This window comes from Meleagris gallopavo, chromosome 1, assembly GCF_905368555.1.
Source record: "Meleagris gallopavo chromosome 1, MGAL_WU_HG_1.1, whole genome shotgun sequence".
Taxonomy (NCBI): Eukaryota; Metazoa; Chordata; class Aves; order Galliformes; family Phasianidae; genus Meleagris; species Meleagris gallopavo.
The window spans coordinates 25,532,170-25,554,669 of record NC_139404.1 but is presented as its reverse complement, the minus strand read 5'-3'; the positions used below and the strand labels follow the sequence as shown (position 1 = coordinate 25,554,669).

At 35.5% G+C, this 22,500-nt stretch overlaps 1 protein-coding gene across 13 annotated transcripts in view; it reads left to right on the top strand.

The window, feature by feature from the left end:
* The window catches only part of FOXP2 (forkhead box P2), a 410,750-nt gene that overhangs the window by 378,501 nt on the left and 9,749 nt on the right, over nt 1-22,500 (top strand). For 12 of the 13 annotated variants that reach the window (XM_085219270.1, XM_085219261.1, XM_085219254.1 and 9 more), the window contains 2 exons: nt 1,230-1,299; nt 2,155-2,318. In XM_085219270.1, coding sequence (XP_085075396.1) covers nt 1,230-1,299; nt 2,155-2,318 — 234 coding nt within the window. The remainder of the gene's footprint in view (nt 1-1,229; nt 1,300-2,154; nt 2,319-22,500) is intronic. The other variant, XR_014881957.1, reaches the window with a different exon arrangement.

Here is a 22,500-nt window from a genome sequence, read left to right as displayed (position 1 = left end):
TAGCAAGCTAATAGCTATGCTGGTGCATTCTCTTCAGTGAGCTAACATTTCTTTCGTGGGGTTTTTTGTTTTGTTTTGCTTTTTATAAATGCTGTTTTCTGTACAGTCTTGCCTGCCTGACTTTCCCATATAGTTTGCTGCAGAGGAAAGCGATAATGGTTTTGTTTTTTTCAGTGTATTTCACCATATGTTTGTCATTTTAATTCCATCCACCATAAGTTCTACTATATATTAAAAATAGTCCTGTGTACATATGTTGCCCATGTGTTGGAGTTTCATACACGCTTGTTTTCACTGTAAACCTTTGACAGAAGTAGGGAGTCGTTCAAGGTCATTTTGCAATATAGGTATCATACACTATAGTACTGACCTCAGAAATATCTTCTTGATGAGGGTAGTATTCATGAGAAGCCTTCACAGGAGGACCTTTGGCATGCTTACTGCCCTACTTTCAAATTAATCCCATGTCACTATGACTGGTTCTGGATGCTTTTTATTCCTTTAGAGTATATAATTAGTTCTGATAAAACCACTCAGAATACCAAAGGTGCAGAGAGGAAAGCTGGAGGTTTTTCTTTGCAGGAAGGTATTCTCTTTCTGTAATGGATCTGTTTGTAAACAGCCACCCAGCTGACCTCTGGGTTCCTCTGAGACCTCCGTTTTATTGAAAACATAATTTTATGGTGATACAGCATACGGTATTTCCAATCCATTTCAAATACAGTGTGTTTGATCTGATGGGATGCTAACTGATCCACTGTATCGCACATTTACTGTTATTTATATGTTGTTGTGCCCTCCCCCTTCTTTGGAAGTGAGGAGAAACATCTTTTTGTTCAGAACATTAGAGGAGCTGTATGTAATGCATTCGGGTGTGTATCAGTGTTAGTTCAGAAAACCAAAACCAAATGACACAACAAGCTGAGGCAGGTGTTCTACAAAGTTTAAAGCTATCTCTGTCAGATTCTTTCAGCAAGTTCAGAACCTTGTCACCATGGCCCTGCTCTTGGAGCAGATTTTCACGTGGGTCTAATTACTGCAAAGCGCTTGCTTTTCTGATACCAGTAAATCGCTGTGCTCTGCCAGGTTGAGCCCCTTCATCCACAACTTCATTTCATTTTTCCTTCTAAAATTCATGTTTTTTGAGCTGAAAAACCAATCCATTAACCCAGCGAGCCAGCCAGGATGTGTGCTTGTGTTTTAAACTTTGAAAAATTGTTTATTTTCAGAAGCCCAACATTAGTGAAAAACATACCCACCAGCTTAGGCTATGGAGCAGCTCTTAATGCAAGCTTGCAGGTAAAAACAAAAACAAAAACAAAAAAACACAGCTAAATTATTCTTTCTTTGCATATGTTAATATGAAGTATCTTATTTCTTTTATTTCTTGATATATTATGATATAAAGTAACTTACTTTTATGTTTATGTCAATGTTATGGTCAACCTAAGTAGTTGGGTTTATCTTCCAAGTTAGTTGTGTTACCTAGCACTGCAAGAAGTACTTGTTCTTATTCATGCTACTTTTGATGTGGAGAAGCAAGAAGGACACCCTGTGGCAAAATCTGGAACACTCAGTTTTGCTGCAAATGTTAGATTGATAGAAGCTTTTGCAAATGCATGTGGATATGCATTAATATTTATCCAAGCTGTCATAAATGATTTCACATCCTAGTGTTGGGGAACATGGTGCTCATGGCAAAAACTTTAAAGTTTAATTATAATATATAATTTTTATGCAGAAGAGGCAAATGTCAGGACTTTTTTATTTTGAGTTAAGTTCTGGTCATTTTTTAAAGTATAGCAGCTGCCTGCATTATAAAGGAACCATACATTGTGTGGAAGGGCATAGGGGTTAAGCGTAATTCAAAGTCAGATAATGATGTAAAACTAGAAAAGTGCTATGAATATCAGAGCATAGTTAATAATGGAAAATAATGAAACCTATGTAAGAGAAGTAGTAAACCGGAAATGGAGATTCTGTTACAATCTGAATATGAAAATGGCTGGAAAATGCACAAAATCCTTCTGACCTCCTCTACAGCTACCAAAAATGAGCTGCTTTGTGTATGTACATTTGTAAATGAGTGAACATGTAAAGGTGGTTTCTACGTGTGAGAACTGAGAATTTTATTTTTATTCTTCATTTTGCTAGGCTGCACTGGCAGAGAGTAGTTTACCATTGCTTAGTAACCCAGGATTGATAAATAACGCATCCAGTGGCTTACTTCAGGCAGTCCATGAAGATCTCAATGGCTCGCTGGATCACATTGACAGTAATGGAAACAGCAGCCCGGGCTGCTCTCCTCAGCCTCACATGTAAGTGCGGTTAGTGTTCTTCCAAGAAAAGAATGCCTTAGTCTAAGACCTGATAATATTTAAAAGTGCTTTGAAATGAGGGTAAGTAAAACATCTGGAACTGAATGTTTGAAACTAAACATTTATATCAAAGCATTTATGTTGATACTTCTTCATTTACTCTGTAGTAAGATTCGTTTTAAGCTTTTCTATTTGTTTTTCAAACCTCTTCAACTTGCTCGCAAGCATTATATGTGATGGAAAGCTGGTCTCTGTTGTCATTTTCACAGCTTGGTTTATAAGGTACGGTCAGAATGTGCATGTTGGCATTAGTTGTAATTTTTAACTGTGAGTCTCTAAACCATTTATGAACTGTAGTGGAGATATTGCCCATTTACATAAACCGTAAAATGCAAAGTTTAACTGTTGCCCACAGTTTACATAGAAGCCAGTAAAGTGTAACTTTTTGCCTGTCTTATAAATCAGTGTAATTACATATTCAAGTTTAATTACTGGTGCGTCTGTATTGGCAAGGTTTATATGTTATATTTTATGCAAGACTACGATTCCTATTAATATTTAGCAGCTAACTATATCATTAATTACTCTAAAATCTTTCCCCTACCATCTTTTTAATGGAGCTGAGAGAGTGGAAGTATTAAAAATTGATGTATTGTGGATTTCAGAAATGTGTCTGAAGCTTTAGAAATGCCTGGCCTTAATCAGTGGTGTCAAACGTGGCAGTTTCTTGTTTACTAAATAGTAAAACATGTATCTTGGAGGTATTGTTTCCCAGGTTATTTATATAATAATTAGCAGTGTGATATCTAAGTAGAGTTAGGTTCAAGTTTAATGTAGGATGATTTTTAATGTGTGCATACAGTTATGGTCTATTCTTAAAGTAGCTGATCTGATCTGCCTTTTTTCATTCCGTTTTCTCTCCCATTTTTAATGTTGATTTTAATTTCTGGAGTGGGATATTTAGAAGTAACAGTAATTGAGACCAAACTCTCCTTTTACTCACTCTCTGATGCGTGGAGAATCTATTTTGATCTGACCTTTTTTAAGGGAAGCGTATTGCCGAGCTTTTCTTCTTTTGTTTGGCATGTTAATATATCTGTGATCATATGGAAGTGTTTATTGTCAAGCATTTAATTGTTCTATTGCACATTTATTCTATTCGCTTTTGAAAATAATACACTGTGAACATTAATGTATTTTATCAGGTTCCAAACCATTACTTTTTCAAAATGGAAAAATTTGTCTTTTGGAAGTGTCTTTAGATGTATTAAATAATACAAAAGAAGTAATAAAACTTGAAGTAGAAAGAACATGAATATATGCTCTTGAGAGTCACACTACTCTAAAACAAGTAAAGTGAGCAATCAGACAAAAGTTTTTATATCCCATGCTTTATGCTATCAACCATGCAGTGGGTAGCTTGAGGCCTTTTACTTTTAGCAGTTCTCCTGAGTATGCTAATGCTCTCTTCCTGTATAAAATGCCAAGACAATAAAACTTTAAAGAGCAAACAAGAGTTAGATCATGTGTGTTAAAAACAGCTATTTTACAGAGAAGAATGACACTTGCTATTAAAGTTGTTTTGTAAGTGTTTGGCAGAGATGTTTACATATCATGTGTTCTGTCTGGCATTCCTCTGGATAAACTGAGATATCTATGCATATGATTATGTAGATATGGCTGCATTTATAGTTGTGTTTATAGCTAAAATACTGCATATATTGTAGCAATTCTTGCCTATGAAAAAAGCAAATAACTTGAGTTACACCCCAACTCAAGCTTTTGTTTTCCTCTCTCATTTCTATGATATGTCATTTGTCAAAACTAGCAATTTCAGGACTTGCTGTAATGACTCTTTTGAAAATTATGTCTATATGTTGCTTAGTTCTTGATGGATTGAAGGAAGAGAATGCAAATGTACCAAGATACCACTGGCGAAGGAAGCTATGCTCCTTAGAATTGTACTGAATACAGTGATACCACATAAATATGTGGCAATGGAACTTACTTATCTTGGTACATTTATATTATTATTTTTGTAAGATATATTTTTTTTTATAATAAAGATTACACATGCAAGTGCAATAGGCAGTATTTGCATGCTTCAAACGTGACAACACTATCAAAGAAATTCATTTCTGTTGCTGTAATCCTATAACTATAGGATTGCTATAGATGAGGAAATTTTTCCAATCTTTGAATTTGTACCTGGTTCTTTACATCTGGTTTTCAAAAACAGCTTAGTGAGAGTAGTTACAGCAATCAACTTTCCATCTGTGGGTGGATGTCTTAATAACGGTGAGTGAATCTGCTTTCTTAGAAGATAGTTCCTGATCACTGGCAGAGAAAGGCAGCAGGAATAAAAACTCAGCTAAATGTTTAACATCTAAATGATTGAGGGTAATGAATCCCAGTCAGTGTATTTAGGGCAGTGATACTCGAAAAGCTTTCCAGTTTTTACTTTGGGTAATTATATATAATATGTTCCATTTCTTATACTTCTTGAACAGTTAAAAATACTGAGGTAGACCTGAGTTTTAGGTGATCATTGTAACTATGGCTTGGTAGTTAGGACATCTTGTGAGTTAGTAATTCCATACAGCATCTGAAATTTTATGCTGCATGACTCACGGTTTGCATTTCCAGTCTGATGAAAGTTTATAATTCCATGGTACAGTTTGCAGCATATCACTGGTAGAATCTCAAATTCTGGATTTAATTTCTGTGTTGCATTAAAAATACAAGTTTTGTCTTTGATTAATCTTCAAATCTAATTCCTGACAGCTCAATGTTAGGTGGACATCAAGTATTCCCTTCTTCAATGAGGAAGTATGTTACTTATTGTGAACATAGACTGTTCAAAATTCCAGTTTTCTCTAATACCAGTTGTCAGCAATCAATTTTGAACAATTTTTGTTTAAATCAATACTTAATGCCATTTTTTGCTTCATTTTTGGAGCTATCAGCAAGGACCAGGGTGGCAGAGTACTAACAGAGCATCTAGAGTATCTCCAGTCCACACAATCGTATTTTGGCAAGTGCATACAGGTGCAATTTCTTTTCACTTCACCCCCTCCCCCCCCCCAAAAAAAAAAGTCAAAAATGGGAACTGCTAAGCTGTTAAGGAAAAAAAAAAGAAATTAGTCATTAGAAACCTTGGAAAATTTTACACTGAGAAAATGCAGTCTCAAGGTAGAGAACAGTGATGTTACTGTCATATAAATATATCACTCTGTTAAAACTCACTGCAGCTCATTCAGTAAGGAGTGGGAGGACTTAGCAAAGGAGTTAAGGAAGTAAAATATCCTACTGATGAGGTTTAGTGGTAGAGGCCTGTTTCCATGCTATATGAGGGTGTAGACTGATGACAGTGCAACTGACCTCTTATTCTCAATTGAATTACAAAAATAATATCTTTTTTTAACAGCAAATTCCAGAATTGTAGAGGTAGTTGATTTTATTTTCTTAATGTACTTAAAAAGTACAGTGAAAAGGAGAGATAAGTCTTAGAAGAGTCACTTCTTAAAATGGAAGTTCATATAACCTCACCTTGCATGAGACTCTATATTCATTCATTCTGTAGAGTACTGAACTCTGCAGAGTCCTACAGGACTGGAATTGTTTTGAAGCCAAATGTCCCATGGTCTTTAAAGCTGTTTTTAGAAAACATTACATCAGGTTGTGAGAAAGGAGAACTATTGTCCAAATGAACAAGAATAAGAGTCAATCTGAGATGAATTAGAAAATGAACTTATCCAGTGTTGTGTTGGAGCACATCCAGAGGAGGACCACAAAAATGATCGAAGGGATGGAACACTTCTCCTACAAGTGCAAGATGACTGGGGCTGTTCAGCCTGGAGAAGAGAAGGCTGTGAGGTGGCCTGATAGTGATCTTTCAGTATCTAAAGGGGAGCTACAGGAAAGAAGGGAACAGACTCTTAAGCAGGATCTGTGGCGACAGAACAAGGGGAAATGGTTTCAAGCTTACAAAGAGTAGATATAGGTTGGATATAAGGAAAAAGCCTTTTACAATGATGGTGGTGAGGCACTGGAGCAGGTTGTCCAGAGATGTGGTTGATGCCCTGTCCCTGGAGACTTTCAAGGCAAGGCTGGATCAGGCCCTGGGCAACCTGATTTAACTGTGCCTGTCCCCGTTCATTTCAGAGTTGGACTAGATGACTTTTAAAGTTCCCTCCCAACTCTAAGGATTCTGTGATTCTATGATCCCCAGTTCTGTCTATGAAGTGATGAGTTCCAGTCATCTGTGGTTTCAGTTACCTTTTCCTTTGTATTCTGTGGTCATTCCCAACTCTTTTCCTTTACCTTTCCCACTCCTGCCCTTACTAGATTGTTTCTCTTTGCAGTTCTATCTGCATAATCATCAAACTTTCTTTTTTTTTTCTTCAAACTTTTTTATCTTTAAATTTTATTCCCAGAGGCAAATATGATTATTCTGCTGTAAGATCATTCACTTTTGAGGTGCTTCAGTTTGAAAGCATTCCATTGTCAGGTCGTTCCCATATCTGATTATTCCAGTCCCCCACTGTTAAGCTTTCACACCACTTACAGTAGGTTACCTATCATTCCAGTTTTAATCCCTTTCATTCCCTTGTTTCTTTAACTTCATAATGTTCCAGTCCCCTGTCTTTCCTTTTCCTTTTTTTTTTTCTTTTTTTTTTTTTTTTTTGGTTTTCATCACATTATCCCATTTCATGATCTCTTTGCATTTACCTTGGAGGCTTGTTCTGTTCTAGGAGACTGCTATGATCCAACTCTCTTGTTCATTGTGTAAGACTTACACTTCTTACATAAGTCAAGAAAATAAACTCTCAAAACACATCAATTAAAAGGGGTATAATAAGCATTTTTAAATAGGTGAGAAGCATGTAATTGAACCAATGAATGTAATAGCAATTGCAGTATTTCCAGGTATCTTTGTTCATCAAAAATGTTTCACCTGACCACGTGATATTTTAATGCCTGCTTAATTTAATTTCACACATTTTTATTCATAAATCTTAAGAAATAAAGGTGATAGACAAAAAGACTTTGACAGCGATTGATTTTTATTTTTATGAGGAAAGAGTAACAGCTGAGAAGCATTGGATCTTAAAGGTTACAGCTTTTGTCTGAGTGTCTTCCCATTGAAAGAAGCTCCATTGTGAGAATAATTTTGCCTTTGCCTAATGCTGGAAAGCAACCCAAAGTGACAGGCTAGAACAGCAGAACAGCACGTTATTATCTTGTTTTATTACTGTTTGGTTGGTTTTTTGTTTTTGTTTGATCTTTACTGATTTTATGGATCATACATTCTGAACTCTTGACTTGTGACTGTGCCTCCCAGTAATTCATACAGAGCCAATCATGTGTAGGTGGTACTGGAAATATGTGTGTGTGTGTTCAGTGGTGTTCAGATTCATAGTATCTTTTGCTATTCCTATGGACATAGGTTTTCACTTGAACGTTTTCCTAAATATTTATTTTCTCCTTTTTTTTGATTTTACATTACTTTTCAATCCATTTTTGTTTTACATTTTGCTTCAGTTCATCAGTTTTCTTACATTTCAGTACCGATGTTCCAGTACTTTATCATTTCCTCCTTAGCTTCTTAAATGTTACATGTCTTACTTTGGATCAGTAGTCACTATTTCTTCTTTACATTATTCCAACCTCAATTGTTGCACTTTTACAGTTCATTCCCAATGCTCTTGACAAAAAGATCACTCCAGAGATACAGTGCCTTCAACTGAAAAGTGTCAGATCCCCATAGCATGTCTTGTAGAAGTTGGTAGGCTCCAGTAGGTTTCACAAACTCTTTGGAAGCTGTCATTGCTGAAAACTTTGTGGCACTGCTGCCATGAATTCTCGGCATATGGATGGGCAAAGTATTTATGCTTTTTACATAACAAATATGCATTAGAGAAGGCAGCACCTTAAACACTGCTGCAGCTGTTAAAAACGTACAGTTGGCAACAAAATTTCTCATTAATGTGGTTGTATAGCAATCCTGAATTTAGTTCATAAGAGATTCTTGCCTTTGTACAACATAAAAGCTGAGATGAAAGTGCCATTTACATGCCATTTTAGAAATATACTGTTTAGTTTTTAATTTTATCCACTTTGTATTGTTGTATTTGGATTTAGAATAACTAACATTATAAGCCAAAGTTTTTTTGGACTCTCTAGATAATAGACATGTGTCCACACTGTCTTTACATTTACATATCATGTAAGCAGACAAATAAAAACATACAGTTGTATCCAGTCGGTCATGTTTTATCAGTTCAGCAAGGGTTTAAATAGTGATCCATAAAGTCAAGCAAAGATTCACTGAAAAATCAAGAATGTTACACTGGATAATATTTATTATTTGACTATTATTTAGTCTTTAGCAACACACAGATGTTAGGACTAAAAATTTATATACAGTTTTTTTGTTCGATTGTTTTTTGTAAGGAGTTTATAGAAAGTCTTCATCTCCATGAGAAATCCTGTGTAGAACCAGTTGAAGTAAGCAAATCTCAAAATGATGTAAGGCCTGATTATACCTAGTAAAGTCCACATACAAAGGCAGATTACACAATATTCTGGCAAACTGCAGTTGGCAAAATATGATTTTCCCGTCCAACAGTAGGCTGTGATTTAAAACAGTGCTGGAAATACATATATGTAGTGTGGACCCCTGTGTAGCCTCTGTTAGGCATATAGTTGTAGTATTCCTCAGGTTTTTTGACTGCGTTCTCTAACATTAAAGTATTTCTTAAACTAGGCTGAACAAATTCAGTAGTCTTCATCTTTTACCAAGACTAAGTTCATTTTTTTCACTATACCCATTAGTGACTGTTTAATGATGTTGCAGAACCTCTCACTAACCTTTTTCTAAGACATTCATAAGCTTACAGTTGAGTTGGATAAGGAGAAGTGTATCTTTGATATAGTATTATGTTGTGAGAGTAGTACTCTTAGGATCTTTTGGCAAATAGATTTTTTTTTTGTTCCCTCCCTGTTTTCCATCTTTTCTTCATTCCTTGCAAATTTGGCATTATCAGACATCACACAGAGATGAAAAATGTTCTCTGAGCTTTTATCTTTTGTTCTAAGAACACAGGAAATAAGATTCTTGTTGTATACAGCCATGTGTACACAATTTCTCTCATACTTCATCTCAAATTTGAAAGCCATTGCAGAACTTCATTCCTTTGATGACTGTAAGCCATATTTGCATTTGCAGACTAAATATATTTGGATTTAGTTTAACTAATACGTGATCTAGCTCATGTAGTCATTCTTACTCTTCCTGTTTATTGTTACAATGTGTTAGAGCAAGCACACTGTGAACTTTGAGTCTTTGTTTTGGTAGGCAATGCAACCTCATTCTGACATTATAGGCTGTCCGTTTTCCTCATTCTACTAGTGGCTGTTCTGTAAAACTGGTTCTATTTTCATGCACAGATATTAACAGACTTGTTTAAAGTATTCCAGGCATAGTTATTTACAGTGAAACATTACAATATTTTCTTACATCATTACGGGAAAAAAAATATACTGGCTTTTTAGCTAGTAATTGAACTGTTTAATTTTGAAAAATATGTTCTGATTTAGTTTGAATACAAACTGTATGTTATACTGCTGTTACACCACTGTCCTCATTTGGAATTGCATCTAGCTTTGTTTTGAGAAGTGTTTGATAGAATGCCAGTTGGCATTAGACTGACCTTATGGTTTCACACAGTTATAGTGAAACCATGACTGGTCACTGTGAAATTACCTTGAGACGAGACTGTGTGGGCTTTTTTATTCATGTAATAATGAAAGAAATGGTTATGCTTTTGTACCCACCTGGTATTGCTGGAATTGCAATCAAAAATATGTATAATTTCATTTTGTAGATATCTACAGATGTAGCAATGAACAAGGTATTGCACTGTGTATAGTTCATTAAGTAGAGAATGTTCCAGCAGATTCCACTGTGAAGCAGAAGTCTGCATTAAACACAGGCCAAAGTATGATGCTGAGGCAGGATGTATTAACCAAGACCCTTTGATATCTCAAATATCTCCTAATTAGCTCAATCTACAGGCATAATATATTTGTTTTTTTCTTGCTGAGACCATGTGGATATAAGATATTCTTCAAATGTGTTTATCTTCACATCCAAATATTAAATTCGTAATTGCGTAAAAGTGGGATACGTGATGCAAAAGCAGTCATGAGTGTAAGTATGAGATGGTGATGATGGTAAAGGCAGTCATTCATAAGTAAAGTATCTAGAAATAGTAGCTAATGACCAAATGAATATGTACTGATAAAGGTATGTGCTTGTGAAAGCATGTTAAGAGGAATGTTGTATGTAAACATAATCTCTTATCCTTTAACCAGTTCTTCTGGTAAGACCTCAAGGGAAGAACACTGTGGACAACAAACTTCCCAAATGGTATGGCAGATATATATATATTTTTTTTTAAAGAGAGAAACAAGAGTGATCAAAGAAAACTCATGGCTAACAGTCGGGGTAACCAGTCTGTGTATCCTGATCCAGGTATACTCAAAGCATATAGGTAGGCTTCCAGGTTGGAACCATGTCAAATGCCTCACAGAATAGCTATAGTGGCAGATAAGGCATCAGGCTCTTGATTTCTTGGACACATCATCTAATTGTATGCTGAGCCTAGCTTTGTTCTTCAAGAGGTAATGAGATCAGTGGCAACCCCTGCCATCTTCTAGCTGTAAAATGTTCTCCCCACTCGTTGACTGTGCTAATATAGTAAAGAGATTGATTTTTTGCTGAACACTGAGGAGGCACCAAAACTATTAGCTTTGATACCTGAGGAGAGAGAAACTGAGTGGAGAAATAAGTCTTCAAAAAGCTTTTGCAAAGAAGATGGGAATAGCCTTGTCTGCTGGGACTGGGACGAGAACATTTAGATAAGAGAGAGACAGACTAGCCACTAGGAAAAAAAAAAAAAAAAAACAACAACTCTGACTACAAGATTAATAAATGCTGATAGGTATAACCAGTACAGAGAGACTAGGGAACCACTGATAATGTAGGCTTCTAGGACTGAATCAGAGAAGCATCTCTCAGAAGTGGTTTAGGTATAAATCATCCTATTTTGGGGTAGGCGGAAGGGATGAAGAGATTGTTATCTCTTGAGATCCCTTCCAACTCTGTTTTCTTTTTTCATTCTTATGATAAATCTGAAAAAAATGAAATTTTTTTCATGTATGCCATTTCTTATGAGAGGCTGTCTGAAATTGTCCGAGTCCATTTACTCTGTAATTTGGAACAGCTGTCAGACCTAAGTATCTTTAAGCATTCTTACTTTTAAGATTGAATGAACCCTGACCTTAAAGAAAAATATATAGTGAGCGTAAGATTTAAGTAACATCAGAAATGTCAGATAGGACAATGCAGGCAGTCCTACATAGTTGAGTTTGACCCATTTGCCCCTGCTGGGTGTGATGTGTAGGTCCATTTGTGAAATGCTGCCATTGGTTATTTGGCAGAAGACAAACGGAAGAGCTGGCCGTTCTCCAGATTTGTCCTAGACAGCAGTTCAAGTCCTAGCTCTTACACACTGAAAAAACTAAATGCTTCTCAAGAAACTTATCATGTGAAAAGGAATCATTTTGGTTATATCCTGCTGAAAATTTTGAAACGGTACTCATCAAGCATACCTCTGAAACATCATTTTCGATGAATACAAAATGAGTGTTACAAGCCTAGATGTAAGTGTAATGCTATTTAATCCCTTGCTGCTGCATCACAATAAAATTTTCAGGTAGCACTGCGGAGAAAGGTTGGTGATTAGCTTATCAAAACTCGCAGAAGTATGATGGAAATGTTAGTAAAAAGATATTACATTCAACTTTGTTGTCACATACAGTAAGCTCAGTGTTTTTCAAGATTTGTTAATGTAAATTATTTACATATAAAGAAATAGAAAAAAAGTTTATGTAGCCTGTAGGTATATTTTGATATATAAAAACACTTATAGTGTAATCCAAATTGTCAGATTTTTCTGGATCACTGAATAGCTTTCCAGATGTTGCACAGACAATGTTTGCTTGCTCTGTTCACTGCGTAACATTTAGATATCTAGTTGTTGCTAGTCAGCTTCTGTGGAAAGAGTGCAATTTTTAAAATTTCACAGCAATTAGATAGCACAGAGCGTTTCACATCAGTAGCCTCTTCTTATATTTTGTTCTTTTCAGACTTGCTTCTTCTGGATGGTTATTCAGCAACCCAAAAAATATTAAAACATTCAGATCTGTAGTACTTTGTCATTTTGCTTTCAAAAAACTGTGTTCTTTCCTCCTAATCATTTTCTTCGTTGAGCATGTTGACTTTTGAAGTTTGTTCAACATATAGTTAAGTGTTTGAAAGAATCTTTAGAGGCCTGAACCCTAAGCTAATTTCTAGTCAAGTTTCTACTTTTTGTGGTTCTTGAAAGAGAAAACACCTTTCTTCAGGTACATAAGGGAGCAAGCCAATGTCAAGCCTGAAAATTTTAGTAACAATCACTAGGATTAGAAAATATACATAAAGATCATTTCTCTTATCAGAACTTGATTCCTAAAAATCCTGATCTTGTAACAGCTAATAGCACATGAATTTTGTGTCTTATTTGAAAAGGAGATATATTGTTAATATATCAGTTTTCCAGTAAGATTCTTTCTTCACAGTTCAAAGATTTCATGTCATTACATTAGCAGTTAGTATTATTAACATTCATAGCTGATATCAACGCAGATAGGATATACTTATTTATTGCCGTGGCATTTTCTTGCCAAGTTAAAAAATAAAAAGTCCATGAAGACGTATTCAATTTGTTATCAGTTTCATAATCTAATAAATCTGTTTCCATTAACTGCTTTTAATCAAAGATTATTATTAGATTTTTATTTTTATCCCTTCAGAGGAAATTAAATTGTCATGTGAGCATCAACAAATCTGTCAATTGTTTTCTGTATTCTCCACAAATTTGTCTGCACAAAGCTACTTTTTTTTTTTTTTTTGTACAAAGAAAGAGAAGAGTCATGTTTTACTTTTAAATTTTCAGCACTTTTTTTCAAATTGAACTCACTATTATAAGACTGGGTTTCTTCAATTACTTGTTTTGCATGTTTTCCATTTCCTTCTCATCTGCCAATGTCTACATATGAATTTTGCTTAGAACAGAAACTGCAAGTTCTAGTTGTCTCTAATTTCAGTGAAGTAGTCTGCATTCTGATGTGCTTGGTCAGGGATAAACTAGCAGGGATAGTGCTATTGAGCATAGCACTATCTCCAATCATTTTAGGAATGAATTTATTAGTGTTTTGTAGATAAGCAGCACAAAATGGTCCCTGAGTTAGTAAGAGACTCTGATACAGAAAAGAAAAAGGAGAGGTTTGTTCGTAATCTTCGTGAATTAATGGCTGGCTTGCTTCTGTGGTGTAAGGATCAATATTTGTTAAAACATTTTCCTATAGGGTAATGGCAGGTGGCATATCAGAATTCTGAAATGCTTGTATATTTTAATCCTATTAAATAGTATTGTCTGAATGAAAAGTTTCAAAACTTCTCTTTAGTGTTAGCCCCTTGCATTTTTAACATGAGGAGGAATTAGTATTGGGATAACTGTACTGATAAAATTATGATAAAAGATTAAATATCACCCGTATTAAATTGGGTGAGCTTAATTATGAGTAAGGATGAAATCAGAGTGTTTGCTTTTTTCCCCATGTTTCACCTATCTCCATACTTCTAGCATATCAATGTTATTTATATATCCAAACTACTGATCTTATGTGTTGACTTTAGTGGCAGCTAAATTAAATCAATTCAGAGCACTCCTACCATCTTTTATGTTTCTTTCTGGAAATATGTATACAATGCCATAGGTCACCTTTGTTGTTCCTTCTAGATTCTGCAATTATTGTTCTTGAGATAAGTGAATAATAGCTACAAGGTGGTCACTTGCATATACTACTTGAAGTAATGTCCCAGCCCAACTTACTCTCCTGGTTAGTCTAACATACTAATTTGGGACTTCTTAAGCAGAGGTGTCACTGAAGAATTCATAAAAAACTTACATTTCTTGCACAGTTAAGTATGTACATAAAGGGTAATATATTTCTCTTGGTTTTCTCAGCATTAAATTTATCTGACATAGGTTGTCAACTTTCTTAGTTTTTCATAGTTAACTTTTAGATATTACTAATGTATATTGTGTTATTACCTCTGTTTATATATTCTTTTGAGGATATTAATAACTACATTCAAAATGTAAATCAAATGTGGGATCTTAGAGGATTCTCGATTAGCCTACATCCCAATTGAGAAGTAATCTTTTTACCTTCCTTTGTCCAGCTGGTTTTATTATTGACAAAACTGTAGTATTAGTAAGGGTTAGATGTTTGAGGTTTCTTACAGAAATTTACAATTTAACATACCTTAATCAAGTCTCCTTGTTCACTGTTGTATTACATGCAGAAACCTCAAATTAGTGGCCTTATATATAATGGTTATTCCGCCTCATTTGTCTGGATGAGAAATATGTGGTTCAGTATGTGTATCTCTTTTGGTTACTCCATCTTCTCCTCAAGCATTCTGTCAAATGTATTGCATATTTCACTTACAGCAGCTGTGAGTAAACTTCACAAGTGAAATCTTGCCACTAATCAAGTCAAGGGGAATTTTGCTGTTGATGTAAATCACAGAATAACAGAACGACCCAGGTTGGAAGGGACCTCAAGGGTCATGAATCTCCAACCCTCTGCTACTGGCAGGGCTACCAACCTTCCCATTTAATACTAGACCAGGCTGCCCAGGGCCCTACCCAACCTGGCCTTGAACGCCACCAGGGATGGCGCAAATGAAATCATATAATCGTAGAATGGTTTGGGTTGGAAGTGATCTTTAATATCATCTAGTTCCAATTCCCCTGCTATAGACAGGAACATCTCCCACTAGACGAGATTGCTCAAAGCCACATCTAGCCTGGACCTGAACGCTTCCAGGGAGGGAGCATCCAGTTGTCCTCCAGAGATCTGGATTTAATTCCAAGAAATCATTAGTTTTCATATCTTTGGCTTTCCCTTATTTCTTTTTCTGCCTTCAGTCACTCCTAATGTCAATCTGATACTTCTTGTGATCATTTACAGCTGCAATTCTCAATTTAAGTTCACTAAAATCTTTTTCTCCAAATAAGCAGTTCTCTGAGATCCGAAATCTTTATGTAAATTTTCAAATGTATTGCAGAATCTTAGCAAAATTGCTGATGTTGAAATCTGACATCTTTTTGTCTGCAACATATGAGCAAGAAAATATTTCCTTGGTTGTGGCAGGACTAATTTGGAATGTCCTGTTAGCCAGTAAGTTTCTAAGTGATTTTTCAAAAGGTTGTGTTGTAGTTTTTTTCCCCTTGATGGAGATGTTCTCTGCTACAATATTCTCTGCTATTTATATTCCAGTAAAGTTCAAAAGGTGCAGGTAAATCGCTTTTCTTTGGAGATTTTTGGTATTAAACTGTCTTCTTAATCCATTTTACCTCTTTTTCAGACACTTTATTACTTATGGCTTATTCTTCTCTTTAGAATATCATGATGTAGTCACTTAGATCAGATTTTCAGATAACAGTGTGTATCTTCCTGCTGTCCTTCCCTCTCATATCTGAGTTACATAAGTGCTTAGAGGAACTTTTCTTTGCTGTGCTCATGCTAAATCTCCACTTCTAATTAGTAATTGTTCTTGCCTTTTACTCTTCTTCAACTTGCCACACCTAGGTAGTATATGATGGTCTCTGATTTCTCTAGAATATACTGGGACCTGTCCTGTTAGCAGCTTTAATGATCCTCTGCAGGATGGACCACCCTCTAATCAGTTTTGCAGATGACATCAAATTGGGAGAACAATGGATTTGTGTAAGAGTAGGATAGCAGTTGAGGAAGCTGGATGAGTTGAAGGACCAGACCAAGAGGAACTTTACAAGATGCAAGCCCTGCACTGGGGAGGGAAGATCCACTAGTAATAAATACTAGGATGGCGTGTCTGAGGAGGAAATCCCGGAGATGTTGACAGAGAGCAAACTGAGCATGAACCAACAGAGTGCCCTCTCAACTAACATCAGCAGCCTCCTAGGCCAGCAGCAGAGAGCCAAGAGACTGGGGTAATTGTTATCTCCTCTTGCTCAGCATTCATTAGACCACATCTGGAATACTGTGCTTGGTTTTGTCACCTCGTGCAAACAGAAGATATTAATAAACTGGAGTGAGTTAAGCATAATGCCACCATGATGACGGGTAGCAGAAGCACTTGCCCTATGAAGGGATGCTGAGGGAGCTGAACTGGACCAGCCTGGAGAAGAGGCAGCTTTTGGATGTCTATGGAAAGGCTATCAAGATAGGGCCAGGCACATTTCTGTGCAGTGTGGTGGTAAACTGAGAGACAATGAGCATAACTTAAAATGAGATACGCAGACTGGATATGGAAAGAACTTTTCCCCACAAGATCAATCAGTCAGTGAATGGGACAGTTGCCAGAGACTTTGTATAATATCCAAGAGCCAAATGCATAAAGCCCTGAATAACCAGGTCTGATCGTATAGCTGTGCCTTCTTTGGCAGGATGTTAATCTTAATATCTCCACTAGGCCTCTGATGGCCTAAATTATTCTGTGTTCCTTATTGGATTTTGTGTTACAGATATTAGTACTGTTCAGGTGCTCAACAAAGGGATGGATGTTACAGATGCTAGCAAAGTTTACATCTTTTTAGTATCAGAGTGTCAGAAAAGTTGAGAGTACAATAGAAGTTTTGGGCTGTTGTTAATAATGGGGCTTGTAATTTTTTATTTTTTTTTCCTCAAGAGGTACTCATCTGAGTTTTATCTTCAGTAATTAAAGGGAAAGCATGAAGACACCTGGATTCATTTACAGCATCTGATAAAATTTCAGCAAGGCCTAATATCAATAGGAAAGCAAGTCTTTAGTCATGCAAGCCTTCAAGGCAATAATAAATTTATCCCAACTAATTCTTACTTGTTCTTGTACTTTGACATGCCAGAGATACCTTATGACCAACGATCATTAATTCTCTTAACTCTGTCTCTTCAGTGACGAGCTAAAGAAGGCAAACTTTAGAAGCCTAATTAGTTATTCCAGCACACTTTCCTCTGCTGTCAGGAGTCCACAGGAGTACCTGCCATGCTGCCAGCTGTGGCTGTTGCCTCTCCTTTCCATCTTAATACCAAGTCAGTTCAACTCTCAACTACATCACTGTAGACTTGAATTTCTTAGTGATTAACAAGTTGTTAGATAAGAAAAAAGTATATTTTGAAAGTGGTTTTTGTGCCTCATTATCTTACTTGAGTGAAGAGAAGATTACTGCATCCCATTTTTTCTCAACTTGGCTATCGGAGGACCTGGGGCAAAAGGGCAGTTTAGAAGAGGACATCCAGAAACACCTCCTTTGGGAAACAGCTCTTCTCTGAGCATGACATTTCTACTCTTCTGGAAATACATTGTAGCTTCCAGAATGTTGTATCTTCAGTCTCTTTCTAGTGAAGTGAGGTTGTGCACCCACAGCTGTCAGACAAGTAGATGTGCTAAGAGGACCTTCCTCACCTTCTTACTTGAAACTACTGATTAGACATTATTTTATGTAGAAATAATAATGCTTCTTCAGTGTTCCAATCTATGTTATACATACATAGAGAAAGTGATTCCTGATGTTCAAGAAAAAACAATAATGGTTTCTGTGACAGTTTTACATTGCTGAACTTGTATTTAATTAGTCATCTAATATGCTTTTTTCCCTTTTTCATTATTTGGATTAGTATCTCTCAAAATGGCTGTACATATTAATGACAATAAACAGTTCGCTTCTTAAGAAAAATTATAAGCTTTTTATAATAACATGAAATTGAAAAGAGACAAATTTATTGAATAGAAGTAGATGCATGAAAATTCTGTAGGATTTAAGGATTTGTCACAAATTGCCTGTAGAGGCATAAATATTAAGAATTCCAGATTGGATAAATTGGGTTGGAAAGGAGGGCTTTGCTTTTTAAACTGCTATAGGGATATCTTGCAGAGTTGGAGTGAGGACTGGCTAGATGAGATTTTTCTGAGGAAATATTAGTCCAGGTCTTCTAGGAAAAACAGTTACTGCATTTATAATATAGTGACTGTTATTTCACCAAATAATATTTGGTGAAAAAAAATGTTTAAGACATTTTCTAAAGAAAGCTTTAAAATGTTTAGATCTGAAAGAAAAGTTTAAACTGTATTTTTCAATAGATTTAACAGGATATTAATATAGATGTCTTTGGAAAAGCAAAATGCTTCAGATAAAAAAAAAAGGTTTAAGGTATTCATCATGTACCCAGCCAAAGAAATGTAAAGAAAGATGTAGTCACTATATTCTTCATGCCTCAGTAGTTCACATGGACTCACGAAATTTCATATTTGTACAGTTTGAGGAATTTTGTAGCAGTGAATCTTTTAATTTCTTCTACCAAAGTATACACAGAGCATTTTGTGTAGCGGCATCAAAATTGCATTTGTAGTTCAGGATGCCTACAGCATGAAAGGATTGAGACCAGCGTGAGTAGTAAATAAAAATTGCAAGTGTCTACCATAAAAATTTACACTGAAAATTTAGAGTTCTATAAAAGATTTTGTGTAAATCAAACACAAGATGTACTGTGTTATTCTTCCATGTACTGAAGCACAGTCAATATTGTGGAAGTAAATATACTGGAGAAATACTACAACTTGAAGATTTTGTGCAGTCTAGCCAATTGGTTTTAAAGATGCAATGACCTAAAGTCTATCTACAGAATTGTGGGAAAAATGGGTGAAATAATATATCATTTAATTTCAGAATGGCTTATAACACTTGAGAACTATATAATTTTACATTTTTTAGAACTTTAAATATCTTAATAAATAGCAAGCAGACAAAATCCTACAAGAACTTGTTTTGTTTGAAGGGAAGTGCTCAGGTTCTCTGTGGTAAGTCAGGATTGATTGTTATAAAAGATGTTGTTTGACTTTGTGTTTTTCTCAAAGGGAAAATTGTATTTTCTATTTAAAGTCTGAGATAAACATGTGGATTTCTACTAAAGTAGTCTAAACCTTGTTTATTGTAATTATTTATATTTTGTTGCCTTGTGTTCTCACTGCTGTTTTGCTGGGTTTGGTATCCTCTTGCATTAAAACTGATGTGATGTGAAACCTCTGTAGAAAACATGCTATCCATAATTGAGAATATTGTATCAAGTATCCTTTCTCCTTGTTGACACCAGTTCAGCTCAATTTAATTAAGTAGTCATGTACTTGGTTATAGGATCTGGTTGTTTTCTTGTCAGCAACAGCACACGTTCTAATGTTTAAAAGTTGAATGCAACACTTGTTTTGTTGCCACTGCCTAGATTTTAGCAGGATTTTAGAAGCTGTTACGCTGTACAAGTTTTCCCAAGGTGGGATTGGGCTCATCTTGTGCAAAACTCGAAAGACAGCTCATCTTTCATTATGCAAAGTTCTTGTAGGCTTTAGGAGTTTGGTTTTGTCTCTAAATATTTGGAAGTTACTTTATACGGTCCTTCCTAGTAGATATCTATCTGTCAGCTACCTGTCTTTTTATCTTTCTTTTTACTTTGAAGCCATGAAGTTCTTCTCTGGCAGTCTACAGACAGTCTTGACAAGGCCTCGGTAATTGTCCGGCAACTGTTACCTGTCTCTTTGACACCTGGTAGTTGTTCCAGTTAAATGCTATAAATGATAGTGTCCTTAAGGATAGAATATATTTCTGAGAACATGAGAACTGAAAGTTATAGTTTGCCAGTTTCCGGAGGGGATAGCAGAAATCTCCTTGTAAAAGCTGTAATGCATGCTGAAAACCTTTATGACATGTGGAAGAGTGAATGTTTGAGGCAGCCACAGAGACAGAGGAACACCATGTTCTTTGAATTATGAGTGGGGGAGATATTTTCAGAGGCTCTAAAACTTATTGGAACACTTTTTATACTAGAAAAATCTCCTGTAGAGTTCAATTTTGAAAGTGTGGCATACATAAAAATTTTCTCTCAAAACAACAAATTCACCAATTTTTGAGGAGGTGACCCATGGAAATGACTCTGCTCATTTACATATTTATCTAAAACGTTTTTGAAAAAAATTGGAATCATCACACTTCATTTTTGTTACTGCTATGGACCCCTTGGTTGTTACACAGTCTTGAGTCTTTAACTCAAGTACAATTGCCAGAACTTGCTTAATAAAATGTAGCTATTTTGATCAGAACATTTCAACATGACATAGTAATAATGCTAAGAGATGCCCTCATCATTCTTTTATCCTATCAGAGATTTCACAGGGGCTGAATTTAGTTGTTCAGTGTATCTAACCTGTTCCTATAGGCCCCCAAGAATGGAGACTTCAGAGCTTCCCAAACAACCAGTGCTTTCTCTCTGTACTAATTTCTAACTCCAGTTCTGACCTGCTCTTTCTATAATCTAAGACATCTCTTTTTCAGCCTTTCTTCATATAACAGTATTTTTTAAACTGCTACCTGGATTTCCTCCAGTTACCTCATACTTGAAATCTTATCATTTTCACTGCTATGCTTGCATTACCTTCCATTTTGTTGAGATCTGGGGAGTTAATAACCACAGTCTCCCACCTCTATGTCATTAATGAAAATACTGACTAGTTATGAACCCAAGTCTGGACCATTATAGGAACTATTCTATTCTTAGTTAAAGCAAAAATTCCAATTATGTAGTAGTTTTGATCAGAAGTCAGAAATCTGTAACCTGTGACCTGTTGTTAGGCTTTATTTGAATTTGCCAAGTTATTAATGAAAAGACATTGCATATGTAAATATTTCTTCAGAATTTGTTTAAATACTCAGCACTTCACATGAGAATTAGTTCCTTAGTACACTGCTTTCATTGCATAACAAAGTGGTAGAGTAGAATTTTGAATATAAAAATGTTTTTATATATATGTATCTATTTAAAAACATATACTAGTATTTTCATACTAGTTGCATAGTAAAATGTAGCCATCACTGTGTTTTGATCATTACGTATGATAAACATCTTGGAACATGTCATACTTTTTTAAAGTTTTTGAGATGTGAATATACTGAGAATGATGGATGCTCAAATAGTGTTTTGTTCGTGGTAAAGCAAACCAACCAAGCATCTTGGCTTTGGTTTTCATAGGTATTTGGTAGGTTCATTTTTCCTCAGAACACATTACATTAGAAACGTAATTTCCTTTAAATCTCTAACCAATATACTTCAACCTGGCCCCAACTTTGATTTCAAAAAACAAATTCTGGAGTCGAGCTTCAAGAGTTTAAAAACAGTTTTTTGTTGTGCTTATGCTTCCAGAACAAAGTATGGTAGTGTCTTTCAGCAAGTTGTGCTCCTAAGGTGCAGTGATTTTTTATTATTATTATTTTTTTAATTATTATTTTATGGATGACTAAAGTGCTTGATTTTGGACTTGATTTACGGTTGAGTTTGATGAGAGTATAGTTAAATAAATGAAAATTTTTGTGTCCTGATTAATCTTAGCTATTAATTCTTCCACAGATTAGTTATCAAAATAATCTTTGAACTGTCCATACAAAAAAGAGATCCTTATTGCTCAAAAATTACAGCACAGAAGAAACCAGTATCTTAACCTATGATGCACTTTTAATGGACATTTTTTTTATCCTGCCTGTTTGTACTGTGGCTGCACTTCAACTACAGAAATGTAACAAAGAAAGCTTGGACAGTACTCTAAAGCAACTAGACTAATTTGGTAAAAAAAAAAAATAAGGTCAGAATTTTTAAACATGGGAAGCATAGCAAAGAAGGAATCTGCTGCATACCTTGTTGCTCAACATTCAGCAAAGAGGGAGCAGCACAGGGGACTGAATATTGTAATCTGAAGGATCTGGAGGATCTGGAAGTGATGAGCATGGTACTGTATCGTGATTAAAAACAGTGGAGGCTTCCAACAACAAAAAAATAAAAAATAAAAATTGAACCACAGAATCCCCAAATATCCAGAGTTGAAATAGACAGGTTAGACAGGGCTTTGAGCAACTTGGTCTAGAGGAAGGTGTCCCTGCCTATAGCAGAAGGGTTAGAACTAGATGATCTTGAAGGTCTCTTCCAACCCAAACCATTCAGTGAT